Source organism: Tachysurus fulvidraco, chromosome 1 (assembly GCF_022655615.1).
Source record: "Tachysurus fulvidraco isolate hzauxx_2018 chromosome 1, HZAU_PFXX_2.0, whole genome shotgun sequence".
NCBI classification, from domain to species: Eukaryota; Metazoa; Chordata; class Actinopteri; order Siluriformes; family Bagridae; genus Tachysurus; species Tachysurus fulvidraco.
This window is the reverse complement of record NC_062518.1, coordinates 6,530,922-6,553,954: the sequence shown is the minus strand read 5'-3', so window position 1 is coordinate 6,553,954 and position 23,033 is coordinate 6,530,922. Positions and strand designations below refer to the sequence as shown.

General features: G+C 36.5%; 1 protein-coding gene across 1 annotated transcript in view; it reads left to right on the top strand.

Moving 5' to 3' along the window:
- Positions 1-23,033, top strand: part of itga11a (integrin, alpha 11a) — a 47,194-nt gene that overhangs the window by 2,776 nt on the left and 21,385 nt on the right. The window contains exons 2-11 of the mRNA XM_027136922.2: positions 4,348-4,459; positions 14,108-14,220; positions 14,923-15,014; positions 15,751-15,865; positions 16,212-16,339; positions 16,538-16,686; positions 16,946-17,090; positions 18,673-18,838; positions 19,114-19,184; positions 21,321-21,465. Coding sequence (XP_026992723.2) covers positions 4,348-4,459; positions 14,108-14,220; positions 14,923-15,014; positions 15,751-15,865; positions 16,212-16,339; positions 16,538-16,686; positions 16,946-17,090; positions 18,673-18,838; positions 19,114-19,184; positions 21,321-21,465 — 1,236 coding nt within the window. The remainder of the gene's footprint in view (positions 1-4,347; positions 4,460-14,107; positions 14,221-14,922; positions 15,015-15,750; positions 15,866-16,211; positions 16,340-16,537; positions 16,687-16,945; positions 17,091-18,672; positions 18,839-19,113; positions 19,185-21,320; positions 21,466-23,033) is intronic.

The window sequence follows — 23,033 nt, the reverse complement described above, 5'->3', positions numbered from 1 at the left end:
CCAAGAAAAATCACACACATATTAGTGGACGCTATGTACAGTAGAGTGCAAAAATATTTCTCTGGTAGGAAGGATGAATTTCAGGCATGTGAAGTTTATTAGAAGTAAATCTGCTGGCTCATAATCCTAGCCGATGGGCAGCATCGGGCCTCATTAGCTTCGGAGCAGCTCCACATGTAAATGTTTGTGAAGGAAGAGAGGGATAAGTGAGAGACAAGCAGATGTGTGGAAGTGTTTCTGTCCATCACAGATGGTGATCGCATACAGCTGTGAGCTTTGTTTTTTCCATACATGTGTTTAGGGTGGAGAGCTGTTCTGAGTTTTCATCTAAGAGTTTTGGAACAAGTCAAATCAAGACTTTTTTATTTGTATTTTTGACATGATCCAAGACTTTGGGTCATCTGTTTCAGATTTGAGTACCACCATGTCTTGAGTTGATTGAGTTGTAAAGTCATGTCTCATGTCTCAGGGGAATGCAATGTAAGTAAGGTTGATCCCAAAAGTAAGGATGCTTATGTATGATAAGATTCATTCTTGTTAATTGGGGTCCTTGATAATTATATGGGGTCAGAGAATAGTCAATGGTTTCTCTTTTTGATTCTTTGAATCGGTCTCTGGTTAGAACCCTCACCGCTGTTGATCTGAGACTGGTTGTGTGTCAGCGTGGCTGTGGTGAAGCCATTCTGGACACGCAGGGCCAGCAGCCACTGTACTGAGGTTTATTTATCTGGGAAGAGACATCTGTACACAAGAAAGAAAAAAAAAGGCAAAGGCTGCTTTGTGATATTAGAGGGAATAATAAATCGCTCTGCTACGTTAAAGTTTCAAATAAAAAGCCGCAGCTTCTCTGGGCTCTTCTTTTTTTCCGACCCTTTCATTGCAAGAGACATTGCATTAAATACTTAAGAAATCATTAAAAACTATGAAACTTGAAAAGGAGAAATGAATCAATCGGAGAAGAAAATACCTCACGGCATTCAGCATATTTATCATATCTTCATATTTATTAGATTTATATTTTTTTTGCATCTCTTCTTGTTTAATGGACTCACTGATTTGTCATGCACATTTGAGTTATAAAATGTTTCTTATTAACTTATTAAAATTGTTTTTTATAGCTATGAAAGCCATGTCCTGGGCAATATTCCAGGGGGAAAAACATCAAAGACAGGATATGAACAATGTAGAGAATGTGTCAATATGTAAACCGTTGCCCTTGCTGACAGAAATGATTGGTCTAGTTTTTCCAAGTATAGAGATCAGGCTGGTAGTGGCACGAGATGCACTTTAGTGCTTTAGTCTTAGCTCAAATGCTAATAGTGCTGTTAATGGAATCATCTTGGACATAAATTGCTATTTTGTCTCCCACACTGCTGCTGTTTACACTTCTGCTACAATGGATTCTCGTTTACATGATATTGAACATCAATGAAATATTTTCAGAGCTAAAAGGAAAACCTGTACATTATCTCTCATGTCCCAGATCAAGTCCCTGGTGATGTCAGTTTGGCACATGCCCAAAAAATCCTCACTAAAATAACACAGTTACCGTACCAACTACCAGAACTGTCAAGCATCGCACAAACATTTCAATACAAATATATTTAATTTAAATATTCCTTAATTTCTGTTTGAAGTACACAAGAAACAGACGCTTGCACGTTTCACTAAAGCTATGAATCAGGTTCAGATGTTGACATGTTAGGTTGTTATCAGTTATCAGTCTTGGCTAAGAGAGAATCAGGGGAGAAGGAGAATGTAGGGAGGAAGCGAAAGAGAATTCAGGAGAGAATATCTCTGAGGGTGTGTGTGTGTGTGTGTGTGTGTGTGTGTGTGTGTGTGTGTGTGTGTGTGTGTGTGTGTGTGTGTGTGTGTGTGTGTGTGTGTGTGTGTGTGTGTGTGTGTGAACTAAGGGTCAAATTCAACTTCTCTTTGAAATCTTTTATATCAGTTCTCTGTGGGTGTTCATGCTGAGACATATTACTGTGGAAAAACTATTGACATGTTGAATATTGTGACATTATTGCAACATCTTGCATGTTTTTGCAAGAAAAAACACTTTTTGTTTCTTTGTTCCTCTCCTTTATGTATTTTTTATCTTTTTGTGAAATGATTTTTGGTGTTGGTGCAAGAGAATAAAAAAGAAGCACATTTATTTCCTCACTCTCCCTTCTTGCATACATGATACTATTATGCACTGGACCAGAACCAAAAAGCAATGCCTATCGTCTTTTGTGGTGGAAAACAGTGTGCAATGACACCAGCCTTATCACCACAGTAGCATATCATTGATATTACTGCAGCCAAACACGAAAGTAGTGACAGTGAAGAGTAGGAGAAAGATCTAAAGAAATAATGGTTTTAAAATGTCAAACCAAGGCTAAGAAGGATTAACTTAACTTCTCCTGTCTGCCAAAGGCCATCACTCCTTTTCTTTCCATTTTTTTCTTCAAATACTGACTTTCGTAAGTGGAAAAGTAAATCTCTTGTAAAAGTCAGAGTATGTTCCACAATGTAAATGTCATCAGTACAGTAAAGTCTGAGCATATTAATTTCTCAACCCACATTATTTATTAAGTAACTACTATGAATTATTTAAATACTACATAGACAAGACCTTCAGAAAATACTTTTCTTGACAAGGCTTTTATTCAAATCCAGAAGAAGAAGTTTCTTCAGAGCATACAGTGGATCGAGTAGCATTAAATAATCCAGATACATGTCCAGATTATTTTCACATCAAACATCAGAATGGGAAACATGGAAACTCATTTGGTGGTGTCAGTGGTTTGGTTTGCTCTCTTGGGATTTACACACACAATAGTCCCTAGAGTTTACAGAGAATGATGTAAAACACAAAAAAAATTTAGTGATTAGCTGTTTTTTCTGTTGGCAAAAACATCTTGTTGATGAGGGAGGTCAAAGGGAATGGCTAGACTGGTTCAAGCTGAAAGGAAGGCTATAGGAATTCAAATAACCATTTAAACCATAATGTAAATAAAATCATCTCAGAATGAACAACATGTCGAACCATGACGAGAAATGTGGATTGGCTACAAAAGCAAAATGACCACGAGGAAAGTTTTATTAAGATAAAAGGGTAGTTTATTGTGTTGTTTTGTTAACAGAAGCGTTTGTTAATTTAATTTAAGCACGTTAAACAATAGGAGGGTTGCTTCAGATAGTGTATCTACTGTTCTGGATTAAATATGCAGATCAGTGATCCATCAAATGAAGAAGAAATAGAAGAAAAAAAAGTAAGCAGTAAAAAACCTTGACCAAATCTATAGGTCTGTGATAAATATATGTGTGTGTGTGTGTGTGTGTGTGTGTGTGTGTGTGTGTGTGTGTGTGTGTGTGTGTGTGTGTGTGTGTGTGTGTGTGTGTGTTTGAACTGAATTACTTTTACTATCTGGGAAAGTGCATAATAAAAAGAGAATGCGTAATATTTAGTCTGTGAGTCTTACTGACAGAATTGGTCTTGTCAGAAAGTTAAGAACCATTAAAACCTTGATAAACTCTTGTACATTTATATGTTAGTACAGCTTACAGCATGCATCTCCTTTAAAGAGACAGTTTATTTAGACCTGAAATTTTATTAGTTGTTCTCAGTCTGTCCTGTGGATGAGTCTCTTCTCATTCTGTTTTTCACTTCATTTAACTGACAGTGTAATTTCAGTCTCTGGGATTGACTGATGGTTCCATTTTACTCTGATGGGACAAATCAGTCTCTCACAATGGCATGTTGAGAGAGTGGCGGATGGACAGTTGAGGCTGAAAGAAAGCACATAATAGTTCTGTGTAAGCTACGAAAGAAGGCTTATCTGCACAAAGATGTTTTTTGGACCTCCATGAGAGTATTTGCTGTTTTAGTGTGTCCCAGAGGTCAGATGCTCCTCGCACTGGGGGGTGCTATGCTCCAGTAGGACGTCATGCTGAGTGCTAACAGATTCCCTACTTGGGTATGCATAAAGCAAGAAAACATCTGTGCTTATTTCCAAGCTGATTGTGTAAATAATTTGCTATAATAGTATTAGCTGGTAAAAATATAAGTAGTGTGAATAAAATTTGCTGCTTGTGATGTGATTGCTAGCTTTCAGTATAGAATACTGCACAAAAGAAGATTACTATTATGACTCTTGCAGTCATTGAGCTTTGATGAGAATGTTTAGTTCAAATCATCACCTCACGTTCTCACAAACTGGGAAACTATATAGCTTGGTCAATAGATTTCTGTTTCAGTTTCTGTAAATGTTTCAGAAATGATCACAATTTTCAATGAAAACAATAATACTGTAGCTTGAAAAAGATATTGCTCTTGTTTGACTGATTTCTGATTTCTTCCAGGGCTTCATGACTGTTTCAACATAGACACAAAGAGCCACAGAATCATAAAGGGCCCAAAGCAGGTGCAGTTCGGTTACACCGTACAGCAACACGTAGCTGGCGGACAGAAATGGTACAGTATGATATTTCATTCATTCCCTTTGTAATTTCCTTCTATTGTGCTTCTTTTCTGTGTCCTGCTTCTGCCAGTTTGGGTTTGTAGCTATCTGGGTTGAAGTGTGAAATGTTATACCTCCAATAAAATATCTACAATGTTGTCCATGGTAGAGATTTGCAAAAATGGAAAAATCCATTCCAATGTTTTTGAGTGAATTTAAGGTCAATTGAACACATCTTAAATATTATTATATAAACAAGAAAACATTATTCATTCTGCCCACCATTGTTACTTGCCAGAAAACAGACAGAACTTCTACTATCATTATTTATGTGGTTAACCACCAATAAATATTTGATGGTGAAATGAGCAGGGTATTTGTCATCCATTTGTATGACATCATCAGCGAGGATCCTGCCATCCTTACTTTGTGTACTGACCACAGAAGCTGTGTGTCTGTGTGTTGATTACTGAGTTATGGTACATCATTACATCATGGTTACTTCTAAATGACTTTGGATCACATTAAATTATTCTGTATGTATACATTATCCAAAAAAAAAAAATAGACATTTTCTGTTAAATGCAGTGTTCCTTGATTGGCTTTCACAGCTTAGATTAGCCTCCCATCCTAAATATGAGTTCAGTTTGCAAACTATGGTATAAACCACAGTAAATACAAAACATCTTTAATCAGGCTTCTGACTTTATTTGGAGTTCTCTACATTATTTGTGGTGTGGGGGGGCTGTGAGAAGATTTTTTACCTCTGGAATAAGTCTTTTCATACCAATTACCACCCCCAACTCTGACCTCAAATCTATAAGAGGTCTGTTATGGTCTATTACTGCTCTTGACTTATAACCGTATGTGAATTCATGCTGATTAAATCAAAACACATTGGAAATACTACATTCCATTGAGTATAAGGAACTACAGGGAAGCTCATTATGTGGTCATTCATTTTGTAACTAGGAACAAATCAGATATCTTGAAAATACAGCTATTTCCCATATAAGATGAGTGTTAATACCCTTAGTCTGCTCAAGCTCCCTATTTAGCACTGCACATCTTAAAAATCTGGGCATACTATTGCTTCAGTGTAATGCTCAGTAATGATTTTTTAAGTAAATAGGCTTATCAATTCAGATGAAATTATCTTTGTAATTTGCCTGGATTTACATGTCACAGCCTGAAAGCCAGCATGACCGTACCTATTACCGTTCAGTGGAAATATCCACCTTGAACAGCCTAAATAAAGAGACCAAAGTGGTGTAGTTCATCTAGTTCGGTAGTTCATCCTCATCCGTTCACCCTGTTCAGACAGATCAGCTTCCAAAGTTTTCATGCTAGTACCACCATCAATTTGAACCACCTGAACATTTTAGTCTAGCAGAATTTCTCATTAACATATTAACCATCTGGAACATGGTGAAATAGGAAAGAAGTGTTTTTACCTGACTGTAATAGGTTAGGTTTTTTGTTATTAAACATGATTATAATTCCACTAGCGATGTCTCCCTGTGATGTCAGACCAGCAGACAAACACTAATCTCTCACAGACATAACAAAATAAAAGCAACAAATTAGCACCAGAATCCCTAAGTCCATTGCAAATATTTAAATATAAACATATTTGATGTGTTGGAGGGTAGAGTTTTCCTTGAATTGCATCTGGAACGATCCCTCTCCAGACTTTGCTGATTTGAGATAAAGATCAAGATATTTATAAATTAGAAATGTTAATGTCAGTACTTCCTTCCATTATGAATGAGCATACCACATACACCAACCCTGTAACTGGAGAGATCTGTTTAAGTAGACAATAATGATTAGAATTTGTTTGCTTCCAATAATCACATTGACATTCCTATTGCTCTCCAGACCGTGATGAAAATGCTTCTCCCTAGTTTACATTCTCCACATAGTTTAGAGCAAATGCAAATTTCAAGCCTGTAGCTTGAACTACAAAGTTTGTTGTAAATTTGGTTAGGTTGATATTTGGGGATATCAACAAAGATCTCCCCATTTTAGCTCTTGCTCTCTTTCTCTCTCTTTTCTCATCAGTCAAAACACATCTGGAAATCGTTTAGTGGCTAAAGGAAACTTCAGTGTACTGTGTGTATATATGTGTGTGTGCCTGGTATGCCTGGCTTCTGTATGTGTCTGTATTTGTGTGTGTGTGTGTGTGTGTGTGTGTGTGTGTGTGTGTGTGTGTGTGTGTGTGTGTGTGTGTGTGTGTGTGTGTGTGTGTGTGTGTGTGTGTGTGTGTGTGTATTGGGGGTGTTTTATATATATCCATGGGGCCCACACGTTCACTGTTTGGCATATGTTTGTCCAGATTTTTCAAAAAAAGCTGCTTTTATATTAAAAAAACTAAAAGCCAAAAGGTTGCTTTTTGCCACACAGGCTTCTCAAACACACATTCATGTGCCTCAAGTGCACAAGTGCACAACATTTACAGCACTATACCGTTTGAGGAATTATGCAGAAACCACACTGTCATATACATTTACTGACAGAGAAAGGTCAGAGGTAGTTATGTAACATAATGCCTGCAGATACCATAGAGTTAAGGGAAGTTTGCGCAGTAGGTTATTTCATGAGGAGCTGGAAATTAATACAATATTTTTGTGTGTGTGACTATCAGGAAGCTTGAGTGTTTGCACTGGCACAGTTTAAGGAGATATGAAATGGGAGGAACAGTAGCTAATTGTCAACATGGTGTAAGGCTACTTTTGATCGGCCTGAACAGGGGAAATGCTTTAAGCGCTAAGAGACATTGCTGGCTGTGTATGAATGTAAGAGAGTGTCTGAGACATGCACTCCACTCAGGAAATATCATGGTAAGTTCTGTTTTTTAAAGTAACATGTCAGATCCTCAAGAAAGAGAAATCCTTTTTTTATGTCCTTCCTCCTACACTTTTTATTAAACTGGTCCCTTGAAAGCAGCTGCAGAACCTATTTAGTAGCTTGAATTTGACTCATCATGCCAAAATTAGGTAATGACAAAATAAGAGGGAGTGGGTATATGTCAGAATTAAATAAACAAATTATGATTGTCATACATCACTGCACACAGAGATTTGCTCTTTCTTTCTCTTTGGACCTGCATGCATTGATGTCTGAATAAGGGTCAAATGAGCTTCAGAGGCACAGGGAAGGTCTGAAAAAAGTTCTGGCAACCCTTATTAGTCGACTGTGGTTAGTAGGTCTCAGCAGTACACAGACCTGAGAGGTGTCTGTTTCAATTACCCTATATGTCTTGGCAAAACGATGAAACACAGAACATTTAGGGTCACTTCTGGTGTTCCCAAAATCCCAAAAATACTATCCTCGGCACAAGTGGAGAAAATGTTAGCTTCAGGGCCTATTTTTGTGTAATTGCATGCGAACAGCTCAGTGACTATCATTTTACAAGTGCCAAATCCTATGTTTCACAAATACGTGGCTATTATCTGTTGAAACATGCCAGTACAGTAGGTGCATCCTGACTACCTCCAGGCTTATTATCACTCTGTTACTGGCAAAGTGGCTACCAAGATACAAATCAAGTAAAAAGCTAGAGTACCAACATGTAAATGCAATAAACAGGTATGAAACAGTGAGAAGTTAAACAAAAATCCTACAGCTGCCCTATATAGGGCCATAAATCAGACATAATTTCTACATAGCCAATAAAACATATTGCATTTTAAATACAGGGCTCTAGCATTGTTTTCCCCCAAAAGGAACTAATGGTGCCAAAGTGGTTTCAACATTTATGGGAATATAAAATCTTGACAGTGTAAGAACAATGTATGAGTTTACCATTTCCTTAACTTCAGGAATAATCTCAGAGAAGAGATTGGTGTTAGATCTCAGAAGATGGTAACAATGCTTTAGATCATCTTATTGTAATTTTCTTACAATATATATGGTATGTTATTAAAAATAAACTTTTTTAAAAGTTCTTTTTAATAAATGTGGTTCAAATGTGTGTTATATTGTGTGAAACGGCACAACAGGGCAACTCTGGAACCTTTAGTTTCAGAGGTTAGACAGAAATGACTTATCTGATTATTTATAAACAAACAAACAAACAAACAAACAAACAAACAAACAAACAAATAAATAAATAAATAAATAAATAAATAAAGTGCATTTCCTGTTCATTTTGCTCACTTAAAACCTTTAGTGTATATTGTATTAATGCCAGATAGAATTATAACGTTGAAATTGAAATGAGGTAAAATACTTGTAGAGATCAGGCCTCTGAATCACATGTCAACTTCACACCACATTTAATGTCAAGAAGAAGTGTTTCCTCACATCCATCTCAAGTCACTCACTTCCACATCCAGTGAAACCTGAGAAATTCCTATAGTATCTGCGATGTTCAAATCACGCACTCTCCACACAGCTAGCATTGTACAGTTCTCAGGTTCCAGTGCGGATGCTTTACAGCACAGAATATTTTTTCTAGGATGATGAATGTGTTGCTTATTCCAGGAATCATGTAGTCCGGGGAAGCACTGGGGTCTTTGAAATGGGAAGTGCTCTGTAGGAGGGAGTCACGTAGCTGTACATTCAGACTATGTACCTTTATTCCTGTTGACATGCAGTGAGTGTCAGGGGAATACTTTAAGTCTCTCTTTGTTAAGATTGTTTAATGCATTTGTTAACATGAACAAGCCATGTGCTTGAGCATAAATACACATAATTAAATTTAACAATATGACTTTGCACCAAAATAAGCAAAATTATAACCACTATATTATTCCATTAATTAGTCAAAATACTGTAAAGCTCATTAAAAACACATGAAAATGATTGTTTGTTAACTTATCCAGATTAGACCTGAGGCTGAATAGAAGTCCATAGTTTAGATCATAGTTTAATAGGCTATTAACATTTAATAACATGCTTAAATTTCATTTTTGTTCATTTCTGCAGCTATAAACTGTTTATGTGCTGATCTGGGAAACCCAGTGCATGTCACTGTAGCTCTGTCCTGGATAGCATGGAAAAAGATGTTAGAAGAAAATTAGGTTTTGAGCAAAACTGAGAATTTCAGCCAATAATCCCAGCAGAAATGTACATCTTTAAGTTTAAAAAATAAACAGCTTCTGTCAACACAGTATTGAAAGTTGAACATGTCCGGTTAAGTCTTTTGTGGAGCCTGTAACAAATGCAGTCAATCTGACCAAAATATCTAAAATCTTGCTGACAAATGTGACTTTGTTAAATGTAGTTGTATGCACCGCAGCTGGACATAAGCTTGATCAGTTCAGTTTGTAATCAGATACTGGCTTTCACAGTGTCTACAATCTTGCATTGTATATTGAGTAAGTTTAAACAAAAGTTGCCACATTCTAATGTATTTAGATGTAAATATCATAAAATGATGCTGAAATTCTGATCTATCATATTCATTGTTTGATCTCAACCCCAAATGTCTTCAGTGTATAACAAACATAAAAGTATTGGCCTTGTATTCCAATACTTTGGGAGGAGACTACAGGTACAGTTGGAAATGTCAGATTGACCATGTAATGGGTTTTCCCAGGCCATCACATTCTAGTGATGGATTAATAAAAAGGTTTTTTTTCAAATTATTTTTTAATATAAATTACTTTTTATGTCTAATTCCTGGTGCCTTTAATCGCTTAGTAGTACCTAAGGCCAAATACTTTCAATTTATAGACAACGTAAAGACTGATGCAGTATTTCTGCTGTCGCCATTTAGCCAGTCTGTTTAGATAGAAACAGAACCCGAGTTCTGAGAGAAAAATGGGTGGGAAAAAGGACCAATAAAGGATCTGTGAGTGAGCAGTAGATCAGTAGTGGAAACACAGCTGATTTTGGTTAAAGTTTAGTAAAGCAGCACTTGAGAAATGTTTTTTTTCTGATCTGCACTTTTGATATGTATCTATTACATTTTCCATTCTTTGCATGGACAATTGAAATAAAATTCCTTTAGTGGTCATATCTGTCCTTTTTCAAACAAAGTTTAAACACCTTCTGCACACACAATTTACCTTTGTCTGGTTCTAAATACGAATTGAAGTTGAGCCTGCATACAAAAATCAACTGAAATTAGGCTTTGGCTAGGCAAAGATTGTTTAATATATGAGCTTAGTGTGATTAACAAGAAATTCCTTTCTAGGTTTAATGTCCCTTTGATGCATTGGCAAGTAGATGGAACAAGAAATATTAAAATCTCTCGAGGAATAGGCATTTATTCTACCCCTTTAACACTTTTTTGTCTGAAAATGCTGATGAGTTTTAGATTAACTTTCTTTCCAGGTGCTAAGCTTTGTATGGGCTGTAATGAGGGTCTGAAGCAGCAGGCACATCACAGACTTTCTATCTTTAAAATAGATTAATATACAGTACTGAATATGGTTGTTATCCATCTACAGGCCAAACCATCATCATACATATTTGATCAGGTAGTTTGGCCGGACCAATAAATCCAAATTAAAAATAGTCAAGTCCAACCCATATCAACAAATAAGATGAAGAATAAACACACATAGTTTAACAAATGTTACTAGATTTAAAAGACAAGTTCTATATATAATTCTTTTATATATGAAATTATCTACTAAATATCATCAATAATAAATTATTTGTTATTTTTATAATGTCACATCCTACTGTGGTTTGTTCAAATTGTATCAAATTAGGGTTTTTTTTTAATCTTTTTATTTTTTCCATTTCTATTTCCTGTACAACAGAAAAATGGGGAATATGATTAGAAAATTGGTTGAAATTTTGACATTGTCCAGAATTCTTTAATCTAATCTGCCTTTTTTTACATTTATGGCATTTAGCAGACACCCTTATCCAGAGTGACTTAAAACTGAGCAACTGAGGGTTAAGGGCCTTGCTCAGGGGCAGAGCAGTGGCAGCTTGGTGGACCTGGGGTTCGAACCCATGACCTTCCAATCAGTAGCCCAACACCTTAACCACTGAGCTACCACATCCCACCAGATTTTTAGTGTTATAAATTTCTTTTTGCTGTAAATTGATTGCCATTAATGTGAACTGGTCAGCTCACTGTAAAGGAGCTGTTAAATAGTACTTCAGTGTTGGTAGTAAAAAATGATACCATTGTGCTCTGAAATGATGATGCAGTAACTTTTAGTGTTGTCAATATGTGGATTTTAGCTGATGGAAAATAAAATAGAACTGCCTTCTAGTGTTCTCTTGAGGCCAGATCATATTTCTAAGCCATGGAAAAATGTTCATGATATCCTATATTAGTTCATTTTTTATTTACTTAGGATCAGACCACAATTTGGAGATTTTCGGGTGTTTGCATGTGTGTGTGTGTGTATGTGTGTGTGTGTGTGTGTGTGTGTGTGTGTGTGTGTGTGTGTGTGTGTGTGTGTGTGTGTGTGTGTGTGTGTGTGTGTGTGTGTGTGTGTGTGTGTGTGTGTGTGTGTGTAAATACATAAAAGTGTTGAAACAGCCTGTCATTGGAGCTCATTCACATTTGATACCTGAGAAGTTTGGCTTCATGTCCCTCCGTTTGCTAATGGGAATAACACTTGTGGTGCTTTAATCCATTCTGCCTCATAGCATTTTTTTCCAAACCAGGACATACTGTGGCAGAACATGTAGTGGCTTCTTGTTACTCAAGAGAGCTGAAGGTGCACTCCTACTCTTGTGGTACTGTAGCAGTGTTACAGGAAGAACCCTAACTGCTCACACAGTAAATGGTTTAACAGCTTGCCTTGTCACTAGCTGTGGCCATAAGCAATGCAAAATAGCAGCTTCCTCTCCTAGTAACACAGGGCTCAGGTATCTGTATCCTTAGCTGAACTTTCTTTGGAAAAATAAAGTTCCAGAGACAGCAAAAATAATCAAAATATCCACAGCCATCAAAATATTAGCACCATCTGAATCCATTCAGTTAAAATTGTTACCAGACCTGCAATGATTTTTTTTAAAGATGTTCAACCTCAGTCTACTTTTTGTAGAAAAGGAGTATATGTGTAGCGTGCAGAAGCTATTATTCAGTGCTTAGTGGCCTGAGATGTGACCTCTGGGCTGCAGCTTAGCAGCAATGTCTGGATCTGTAATAAACAAGTACAGTACTGTATGTGCTACTGAAGAGTGTTAACTTCATCAGTCTTACATACGAAGCCCCCTAACATCATCAAACAGTTTGTGTGCATGACATGTTTAAACATGTTTGGAGCTTTTTGAAATCCAAATCCATTTGTCTTTGTCATGCGTAATGTCTTCTTAAGTGGCAAAGGGCTTTGTAGTGGATAAGAAACTCTTTGCACCAGACCTCACATTTTATTAGGTGTTTGCCACAAATATACTGAAATAATTTATATAAGTGAGTAAGAAAGCTTTAAAAGATTATACTATTTTGAAAGTCAAAGAATTCTCATTTCAATGTTAAATGGACAAAAGCTGTTACTTTAATGAAAATCTAATGTTGGATGGTAGGATTTTTCCTTGCAAATAAAATGCAGGCAAAACCCATAAAATCTTCAGGATATTCCAGAAGAAAAAAAACTTGCTGTTCCAGCCTACAGAACCATTTTGGATAACATTGCTTTACTACACTCTCATTTGTTTGTCTTTTGTGTTTAGAGACTTTTAAAAGGTGCAAGGTCACTCTTTAGGGCTGTGAAACCGCCGTTCTCAGACATGATATTTGGTACTCCAAATGTTCTTAGTGCTTTATAAAGTTATCTGCTGACATTTATAAGTCCACAGTGACCTAGACATTTTGTGTAATGTTGAGCTCAAGAGGATTTTCTTCCTTCATTGCGACTCTTAACGATTTGTCTATATCTGCTGTATTAAATGCATAAAGAGTGAGTGCTCCTGATAGAGTTGTATTCTCTGAAAGGTGAAATGATTCCTCTATGAGGATTTGATCTAACACAAGGCCCGATGTGCCTGTCACAAAAGAACAATTGTTGAGACTATAAAGAGTTTGAAAGATGTGTGTGTGTAGGGATAGATAATAATCTGCTGATGAGTCTGACTATTTTTTTTTCTCACTAGAGGAGATCCGAATTTTACAAGTCTGGGTTAATGAGAAATAAGATGTGTACTGTATGTGTTGGGTCACTGTGGATAACAGCACACACTTTTCACTGCTAAAACACATTTAAGCTGAATTCAGTCTGCATAAATATATGATATTTTCAAGGTATTGGATTGTTTTTTTTCTTCTTTAAAACTCTGCCAAAAATCAAGTGTCATATACTGAGCAAATAGCAAACAGTCCAATAGATAACATGATTTCTTTTTGCTGATTTTGTTTGGAAACACTAGATAGATAGATAGATAGATAGATAGATAGATAGATAGATAGATAGATAGATAGATAGATAGATAGATAGATAGATAGATAGATAGATAGATAGATAGATTGATTGATTGATTGATTGATTGATTGATGAAAATCTAATGTCTGACTAGAATAAACTAGATGAAAATCTAATCTCTGACTAGAATAAAGCAGTTTAATGTAAAAAAAAAAAAGGAAGAAATGGAAAAGAAAATACAGTGCAAATTCAAACTGGAAAGAGTATCTTAGAACAATATAGACCTGAATGTACACCAGTCTACCAAAACAGATACCATTACATTTAAATTGTGAACCACTCTTGTCTTCAAAACATAACTGTGTTAACATGTTTTTTCAGGTTGTTGGTTGGAGCTCCGTTGGAAACGAATGGCCAACACCAGACAGGCGATGTGTATAAATGTTCATTAAACAGACGAGCTACTGGCCCCAGCTGCACAAAGCTCAATTTAGGTACCGTGTTCTTGAAACACTTCAGTAGTTTATACTGAATGTCATATGTTATATGTTATATGTTATATGTCATAGGGGTAAGTCATGGCCTAATGGTTAGAGATGGCCTAATGGTCTGACTTGTAATCCTAAGGTTGTGGGTTCGAGTTTCGGGCCGGCCACGACTGAGGTGCCCTTGAGCAAGTGTGTGTGTTCACGGTGTGTGTGTGCGTACTTTGAATGGGTCAAATGCAGAGAACGAATTTTGAGTATGGGTCACCGTACTTAGCCGTATGTCACTTCACGTTGACTTTACAGTTATATTTGTAAATACACTTTAAACGCATAATAACTCTTTACTATGCCAGTGGTATTACTTCGTATAATGTCCTTTAATAACTGGATGAATCTTAATGCTGTGGTTTTGGGTAAAGTGTTACCAGACAGCTGTTGGTGTGAAAAGCTATAGGGGGGACCATCAGTGTGATTTATTCTTTCCGCTGTTTATATACATTTCCACATCTGTTCCTACACGTGTTACGCATCTTTATGGGATTGTATATATAAATGCAGAGTATGTGGACAGTGTATGTGTTTGTGTAAGTGTTATGTAGTTTACAGCGTCTGCATGCTGTGGATTTAGCTGACACTGGCTAGACAGACAATGACTAGAAAATGACATGTGGTACATTTGTTTCATTCTGCAATTTTGTTTTCTTTAAGGAAAGATATCTTTGACGAATGTCTCCGAACGGAAAGATAAAATGAGACTAGGGATGACGCTCACATCAAACCCTAAAGACAACAGCTTCGTGGTGAGTTAAAGAGTGAAATGGTCAATTGGTCATTTCATCTCAGACATAGTTATTCAATTATTCAAGCCTGATTCTCAAATTTTGATTTAAGATAGGTGGATCATAATCCTGAACAATTCACTTGTTTAAGATAGTAAGGTTTTTTTACCCTAGTCCCTGTCTACTGCATCTGTAATGCGTAGGTTATGTAGGTCATTTTCCTGAACAAGCACTGAAAAATACAGCAGAGAGCCTATTTCCTTGGACTCATTTATAATGAAAGTCTAACAGCAGCTGGTTGTTTAGACATTGTAAAACATTATTTAAAAAGTCTTTCAGCCATGTAATTTCTATATTTAAAAAATAATTCATTCAAATGAACGAATTTTAACATATCAATGATTAGCATATTCAACGTAGCTCACAAAAATAAACAATGGTGTGACTGACATTTCATTTGATCAAGTACGGATGCGATGAAACCTTTAACAAAGGTACGACTAACCAGACAACTAGTCAAATACATATAAGAGCTATATTGGTAAGACTTTCGCTCATAGCTGCTTCCTTCTAGTACACGCTAGAAATTAATTATAATTTTAATTCCATTTACACTACAGCAACTTACTCTGGGCTTTTAGTAAAAGTGTCTTCTAATCAAACGATTTTTTATCAAAATCATTTGTAATTTCACATACAATATTATTGGGGTAGATAGAGATTAGGTTGAAGAAGACTGGTTTGCTTTACTTTTCAGGCATGTGGTCCTCTCTGGTCATACGAATGTGGTAGCTCCTACTACAGCACAGGTATCTGCTCCAGGGTCAACGCCAGCTTTAAATTCTCACGCACCATCGCTCCAGCTTTCCAAAGTAAGCTTTGCACACCTGCACAACTCTTGCACGTTGACTTAACTAGTAAAGGTACCTTTTTTTGGGTGGGGACCTTTGTGTTGTATTTCTAGATTCCTTTTTGATCCTGACCAGCACTTAACCATGACATTTTCGAGATGTGAGCAATCAAAAATTAAGGTTCCCTTTACTGAAACATTTAAAAGCAATGAATCTTTAATGCCATCACATACTTAATGTCATGGAAATTGACATCTTGAAAGCTTCTCCACTTGGTGGTATTTAGTTTCTAAACAAAACTCAAACCTGAGTCACAACAGCCTGATTAGCAAATTGTCTCTTGATTGCAAATGTTTTTGTTTTTCAGGATGTGAGACTTACATGGATATAGTTATTGTTCTGGATGGATCTAATTCCATTTATCCATGGTATGAAGTGCAAGACTTTCTCATCAACATCCTGCAGAAATTTTACATTGGACCAGGGCAGATCCAGGTATAATATGCATTTTGAAATTTTGTAAGGATAATGATAGTCTTATCATATCCTTGATAACATATCCTTGATACTGTATAATTACAACTTTAGCACAACTGCAATTATGTACGATGCATATTAAATACTTTATCATGAGATATTTACTAGATATATACTACTTAAGTGCGTGTGTGTGTGTGTGTGTGTGTGTGGTAGGTTGGTGTGGTACAGTATGGGGAAAAGGTGGTGACTGAGTTCCAGCTTAATGATTTCCGCTCAGTGGAAGATGTGGTGAAAGCGGCTCGACAAATTCAACAGAGAGGTGGAGAGGAGACCAACACTGCATTAGGGATCAGTGTGGCACGGTACTACGAACATCAACTCATATATAAGGAGCTGAGGTTATGCTAAATACCCACAAGAAGCAAACAAATTCCTTTAATGTAATAAATGCAGTATATTTTATATAACATATATTGCAGGATTCACTGTTGCTTCCCACATTAAATGTAAATTGTAGTGAATATGTGAAACTGCAGTACTTGCTTTGTAATGGCTACATTTCTAATTTTCTACTTGTTAAACAGCTAAAGATTTGATTGTTACCATCATGCTTATTCATAGATCTCAGGCCTTTAAACAGGGTGGGAGGAGAGGAGCCAAGAAGGTCATGATTGTTATAACAGACGGAGAATCACATGACAGCCCCAACCTGAAGCAGGTCATTGAGGACTGTGAGAAAGATGGCATTGTTCGATATGCCATTGCTGTGAGTCACCTTTATGTTTCTTTTACAATCTATACCCTTGAAATAAATGTCCTTTTTTTTTTTTTTTTTAAATAAAATGTGATTGGCTCCAATCCAAATAATGGATAAAACTTCTTTAACATGTACTTCTCATTAAACCACAAAATTGTCTGTGTGAGACACAAACTGCAGCCCAGAGCAGCTTGGTCAGTGTAAGGCAACACTAATAATTATCCTGACATAAAGCAGCTAGATTTCTCAATATCCTGTGTTAGAGCTCAGAAGGTACTCTTACAATATTGTTTAGAAATCTTTTCTAGCACTCTAAAGTGCTCTTTGGTTTCCTCTGTGGGAATTCTTACAATTTTCATGAAGAACACCACAGCAGACAGTTTAGTTTTGTACTAAAATGTTCCAAATGCTAAAATACTTTAATAAGCTACGTGGTTACACGGTATAAGTCTTTCTCAAGAGTTCTTTAGATTTCATCGGCAAACCAAAGAATATATTGGGGTGTTGGATGTAACCATTGTTCAATAAACAATTTGCCAACTAAAAAAAATATTGAGGAGGTTGCAAGAAGTGAGTTCACTTTTAGATAAACAATTAATCTAGACCCCATTAGGGTAGTTAATGATGTCCCTATTTGGCCAAGTTTTATCTGGCTCTTTGAACAGTTACAGGTGCTGAGTATGGAAAATTAGGATCTGGGTATCTTTATAAAATCCTATTTACGAAGATCATTTAAAGGGAAAAGCTGAAAACCCTTTAGAGTTCCTTTAGGAATCTTAATCTCCTCAGTTTGTATCTCTGAAGATCCATTAAGTCGATGCAGAACCTCCACGAGAGGGATTTGTACTGTATCAGAAAGGTGTCTAACTTGTAAAAGCTAAGATAGCCTACTGTGCCTATCCAAATACATAAAATACTACAGGACTGATGAGTTTAGGTATTATTTAGGTGCTGTCTTTGATATAATTTGTGGCACATGCTTATTCCTCTGTATATAAGGGTCTATGACTTCCTTAAAGACAGCCAAGTTAAAGAAGTTGAGTTTGTATTAACTCTGAAGAGCACAATGGTGGAAGATGGGGTATACCTAAGTCCTTTGACAATGGAGTCCATTTGATCTAATGACTTACTTGGGGTGGCATTCTATGGTCCACAGTAGCTCTTTATGTACTGTAGGATTTCCATCAAACATGAAAGGCACATATCTAAGTAGCATTTGTTTTAGTTATTTGTTTAGCAAGCTACAAAAATGCATAAGGCTACACACTTTTTACATATTGTTAATGTAAAAAGGTTTGGCCAATATCTGCTCACCTTTTTGCTTGTTGTAGTCAATGGAGTCAGTGAATAGTGACACAAGCTTGTTCCTGCACAACATTACAATCAGTGAAAATCCTAAAAATTGGGCAATGTGGGATTTACTTTAATTTATCAGAGATATTGTAGTTGGTGTTTCCTTATAATTCGGTCTTGTATATCCCAGCTAAGGATCACTTGTCAACAACTGGGCAGCTCTGCCCATGGCTCGAGACAGTCAAATAATCTGTGAGTGGAAGTTTTCTCTTATTCTCTCTACACTATTTCTTTCCAGGTTCTTGGCTATTACAACCGCAGAGGAATTGATGCAAACGCTTTTCTTAAAGAAATCAAAGACATTGCCACTGATCCTGATGATAAGCATTTCTTCAATGTGACTGATGAAGCTGCCTTGAAAGACATTGTCGACGCTTTGGGGGAGAGGATATTCAGTTTGGAGGGTAGCTACAAGGGCACTGCACACTGTGATGTTTTATATCAACACTACATTGAAAAGCTGCAGTCTGTAAAACATTCACACCATCTCCACAGTGGGTCACAATGTAAATCTCTCAGAGCAAACCTTAAGCACTCTCTTTTCACATTGAATTATGTTCTGTGTCATAACTCATCTTCAGATACTCTAAGATGTAAGCTGAAATACTGTGTAGGGAGTTCTAAGCCAGTAAAGGAGATCATCACCTCCCTCTAAGCTTGCTATTGGCTCTAATTCTAGGAACCAGTAAGAACGGAACAGCATTTGGTCTCCAGATGTCTCAGGCTGGTTTCTCCACACATGTTGTTGAGGTAAGCATAGCTATTTGTTTGCCCATGTTTGTCTGGTCTCTTCTATTCCTTTAGTATACAAACTGGTTTTCCACATTTTTTAAAGTCATCATGATCTGTGACTCCCTACTGTCTGTCCCTGAAGATAGAGAGAAAGATTGTTCCGATCCCCTTTCCAAAAGATGTAAATAAAACAGCCTGGCTTCCTGTTCCGACGGGAGGAATAGTAGCAAGTAGAAGCGGAAGTGTTTCACAAGAGAGACAGAGAGAAAAGTTTTTTCCCCTGGTCTATTTTTCTTTTCAGCCTGCAACTGATAGCATACTGAGAATGCTTGGCTTGTGAGTTGACACAGCTGGCTTGTCCTTGAAAATTCCACACTCCCTACTGTAACCATCATCAGCCATTTATCCAAAAACCAAAAGCTCTTTCCAGACTGTACCTGTTGTGTTTGTCTTTCCAAATCTCAGTGCTAGCTGGAACTTCGTTATTGTCTAAGGCACAGTGCTGATGCAATCGCTCCAATTTTCTGATTTGTTACCTTAAATGAGGCCTGACCTGCTGTCGGAATCATTAGTATATAATCGTTTGATTTTTGTGGGAATGAGATAGATAGGAAAACTTTCAGATGGTAAGACTAGAAAGGCTGGAAATCTCATCCGTCTCTAAACTAAATGCCTGGAATAGCACTTGCTTAATAAGAAGCAACCTGAATATTGACAAGAGGGATAATATATAGGAAAAACTTGAAGCTCTAGCAAAAAAGTGTCTGACAATTGCTGATATGGTTTTCACTGAAACGGACCTAGCCTGTTAAAATATGGCTCTGGGTATACATATTCCAATGTTCCATGTGGTCTTAATTGCTTATTTATGTTTTTTCAGCAATTGGTGAAATGAGTACGGTTTAACTCATTACAGGACAAGACGAACTGTAAAAGTTATCTTTATTATAAAAACTTTTTGCACTTGACAAGCGAGATTTCTAGTCATTGTTGAACATTTGTCACACAAAGTTAACTATGCCACTTATTATATAATAACACCAAACATCTAGCCAATAGTGGAGAATACCTTCTCACATATTCCATGATACATTGTTAGGAAATTAAAATGGGAAATTTCAACTGACTTTCATCTGAATGCCTCATAAAATTAGATAAATCTTGAAAATCATAATGATATATCACATCCAGGGTATAATTACAATGTAATTTATAAAATACTGTTTGTTCTGAGCCTTACCGAGTCTCATCTTAATTCCAACTCATTTAATAGGATACAGCATCCATACAGCATTTTTTAATCATGTTTTTTGCCCCAAAGCCATAAATTATTGAATTAATGAATGCTAAATGCATCTTATGGGGACTCACATTCATGTTAATGTTTTTGTAATTTTCTTTACTTAAAAAGCTCAAACAATAATCCCAACAGATCAAGTTCTATCATCTTATATACCCATTGTAGGCACTCTGACTATTCTAATCATGGCATTATGCATGGATTGCATTTAGAGTTTGCATTCTTCTCCTCTGTGAAATAAATGTGTATTCACATCTCACTACAAATACAAATTGGTTTGAGTTTGCACAGTTTCCATGGCAATAGTCTTCAACACACATGCATGACCTTTCCAAGAATTATGTCCTGGAATAAGTGGGAGTTATTGGATCACTCTAATATTGATTTAGAAACTGTTCCAGTGGGTTACAGGGTATTTGTGGTGCTGCGCTATGCAGAAACCACTGGAAAATGTGCAGTGGCCCTGCAGCCAGTTGATCTTTGCTGTTTCTGAGACCTCATGCATGGCATACGGCAGCACAAAGATTGTGAAATATGTTTGGGAATGTCAGGGAAGAATTATTTTATGACCTTCATAATACTTTATAATGGCAAGCAGTCCTATAGCTATTGGATTAGCAGTTTGACTAAAGAATCTGACTAAAGGTCTATGAGTGGGCCTTTAATAGCAAATACTGTAATTACAGCAAATTAGATTACACACTTAGTCATTAAAATTTGCAACTGGCAGCTCAAATGCAAAATGGATGCTTCCACTCTGTCAAAAATCATGGTTCAGTGGCATGATTGTTGAGAAAACAGAAAGCATGTACTGTAGGTGGTTTTCTAAAGTTGATGTCATGGTGTGCTTGCAGGATGGGATTCTTGTTGGGGCCGTCGGGGCTTACGACTGGAATGGTGCTGTGTTAAAGGAGACCCGGCACGGTAAAGTGGTTCCACTCAAGTCCTCCTATGCACAGGAGTTCCCTGAAGAGCTGAAGAATCATGGAGCTTATTTGGGTAAGGTATTCTCTCTTCTGTAGCCTGCCATGACCACTGACTCAGCTATATAATGCACTGCCTAAATTACTAGTGTGGGCTGTAATGGCATGGGGGATAAAGTTCTAGTAACTGGAACAGTTAAATCCCATGGCTGTCAGTGAAAACCATTGTTGGGCCCTTAGGGAAACCTCTAAGGCTCAACTGTTCAGCTCTGTATTTGAATCATGTTCTCTCTGTTTTGTAAGCTGCTTTGGAAAGTGCATACCCAATCGAAATTTCAACTTTCACTATAGTCAAAACAGTCAATACAACCTTTTCCTTTTTTTTTATTTTTAGCTTATTATTTTATTACTTACACTTAATTCAGTACTATAATTCTAATTAATAATTGGGTTAAATGTACTTGCTTGCATTTTGTGGCATGTAAATATATTTGTAACATTTTTTTTTATGTGTAATTATTTTTCTGGAAGAATTTGTTATAAAAACTAAGAATTCCCAAACGGAATAATGTATTGAATTTTGTGCAAATATATAAAGTAAAAAAAAAAAATCAGCATTGTAATTACATACAGTTCCTGTTAGTTGTAATGCAGTTACTGAATAGTGTATAATCATTAAACTATAAGCTGGGACAATAATAAGCTCATAATTCTTTTTTTTCTCTATGAAAATCAAACAGAGTTGTATTGTTCCAGTCCAAAATAAACCAAAAATAGCCTGGATAACATACAGTTCTGTCATCTGTCCTTCTGTGTAATTTGTGCCTTGATTGTTCCTAAATGTTTCCAATTCTACTTTCTCCTACAAAGGCATTTTGTGGAAAACTGATGGTAGAGTAAACAATCCACCTTTTCCCAATCACTGGACCCACAATTGAATTTCACATGCCACTCAGTCACTGCTTTAGTTATATATCTGGTGGTAGTTTTGCATTTAAATTCATAACATGAAATCAAATAAAGCAATCACAGTTAAACTACCTCATTTATAATTATTCCTCTTCACTCAGTCTTTCTTTTTCTTGCTTCTTTCTATAGTTTCATCACTGATAACTGCATCCACCTCTGTACATAAATTCTGCTACAGTACCTTCTACAGACAACATCTCTCTCTCGCTCTCTCTCTCTCTCTCTCTCTCTCTCTCTCTCTCTCTCTCTCTCTCTCTCTCTCTCTCTGTCTCTCACTCTCTCTCTCTCTCTCTCTCTCTCTCACTCTCTCTCTCTCTCTTTCAGCTGGCAGTGAAGGCTAGTGTACCCACTCATTTTCACAAGTGTAAATGCCCCATCTTTTCCAGATCTCTGTGTGCCAGACTGTCACTGATGAGAGAATGATTACAGAGTTCTAACTGAGTTTACAGAAACTTGGAACTATGTTCTCTAGCAATGCTTTTACAGCTCAATAGTTTATACATTTTGCCATTGGATTTTCTCTATTGGATTAATACACATTATTTTTAAATACTACAATAAATTTCTATACTGACCTCACTATACGCTTTTGTTTAGCCAACAGAAAGTATATTTCTGTGGATTTCATGGATGTATTATATTGGATTATATTGGTAATGATGTTTTTTTTCCATC